Below are 1299 nucleotides of genomic sequence, written 5' to 3'. Positions count from 1 at the left end.
ACCCCAGAGCAGGTGGGCATCTGATGGAGTCTGTGACCCCACTGGAAGCCCACACTGGACCAGGTCCTTAGCCTCAAACTCATGAAACTTTCCTTGTATTTTCTCTCCCCTACACAACTGAGAACAGTGATAGAACAGCTCTGGGGGACACCTGACATCCAATCACATCAAACCACATCCTTGAAAGACAAGCAAAAAATTCCCTTAGTACAGCTGTTCTTGAACAAAACACCACACTCAGAGAAAACAAAATATATTSAGTTGCTTCTTCTTCATCTAGCCAAAGACTTCTCTTTGAAGAAAAACATTTAATCTCTCATTGTTACCACCTGGAGACAAATCCTGGGAATTCTTCCTGATGGCTGCCACTCAGCCCAGATTCAGATTTGGAGGCCTAATTGCAATGATTGACATAAAGAAGTGGGAGTTATTTGCTTCTGAGTGCCTCACTTATTATGAAGGCATTACAACATTTAGTGTAATCAGAAAGGACAAATTCCAGGGTGACATGTTAGATTGCCTCCACTATTGTTTAAAGCCTCCAGTTTAATMAACAGCAYRTTTAGATTTGACTAAGCATACATGYCTAGGATGGGGTGTTAAAAAGCMCATTTATGGAAATTKTAAAAGGAATTATAAGCAAATMAAACCAGAAATAATGTACTTTCAAATGTAGGTGTCTGTGACTGATGGTGAAATCAAGAAATATGAGAAGTTATTTGATTCTCAAAGTTTGTAGCTTATTCTTTTCATACTTCAGAATTTCTGTATTTGTGATTGTCAAAAGCACAAAGCAAATTATTTCAGACAAYTTTCCTACCATGACTTTCTTCCCACTTATAATGGTAAATGATTAGAAAATTAAATTATTTTAATTTGGAGATAACTGGGCCATTGAAATAGTCTAATTACACAAAATAATATAYTTCTTGTATGCAATTATGTATCTGTGACAGTGCATATACAAAAATATGCACTTATAAACAAAAAAAAACAACAGATCTGTGTTCCTTCTCGTCTGCAAGACAAAGATTACTGATCATAGCTGAAAAGGTTACCTGGATCTGGGCTTTGTTTCCAGCTGTTATATTAGATATTGTCCAGCATGCTTCTTTTTTGATAGATTCTTTTGGGCTGCTTAGCAAGTGTAGCAAACTCTGCAGGGCTGAACAATTCAGAATTACCTGAATAGAACAGGGAAAACAAAACAAAACAAAACACACTTTAGAATAAATTTAGGATAAAGAATGACAGGAACAAGGAGTACAATGTCTTGAAAATCTAAAAAGCATACCCCAT

The 1299-nt window shown here is 36.2% G+C and overlaps 1 protein-coding gene across 1 annotated transcript in view; it reads right to left on the bottom strand.

The window, feature by feature from the left end:
* KPNA1 (karyopherin subunit alpha 1) overlaps positions 1-1299 on the bottom strand; it is a 34113-nt gene that overhangs the window by 14982 nt on the left and 17832 nt on the right. Inside the window, exon 10 of the mRNA XM_057380891.1 lies at positions 1059-1184. Within this exon, the coding sequence (XP_057236874.1) occupies positions 1059-1184 (126 nt within the window). The remainder of the gene's footprint in view (positions 1-1058; positions 1185-1299) is intronic.

The sequence above is a fragment of the Malurus melanocephalus genome, unplaced genomic scaffold, assembly GCF_030028575.1.
Source record: "Malurus melanocephalus ecotype Western Australia unplaced genomic scaffold, MMel_1.1 scaffold_476, whole genome shotgun sequence".
Classification (NCBI taxonomy): domain Eukaryota; kingdom Metazoa; phylum Chordata; class Aves; order Passeriformes; family Maluridae; genus Malurus; species Malurus melanocephalus.
This window is presented reverse-complemented; position numbering and strand designations above follow the sequence as displayed.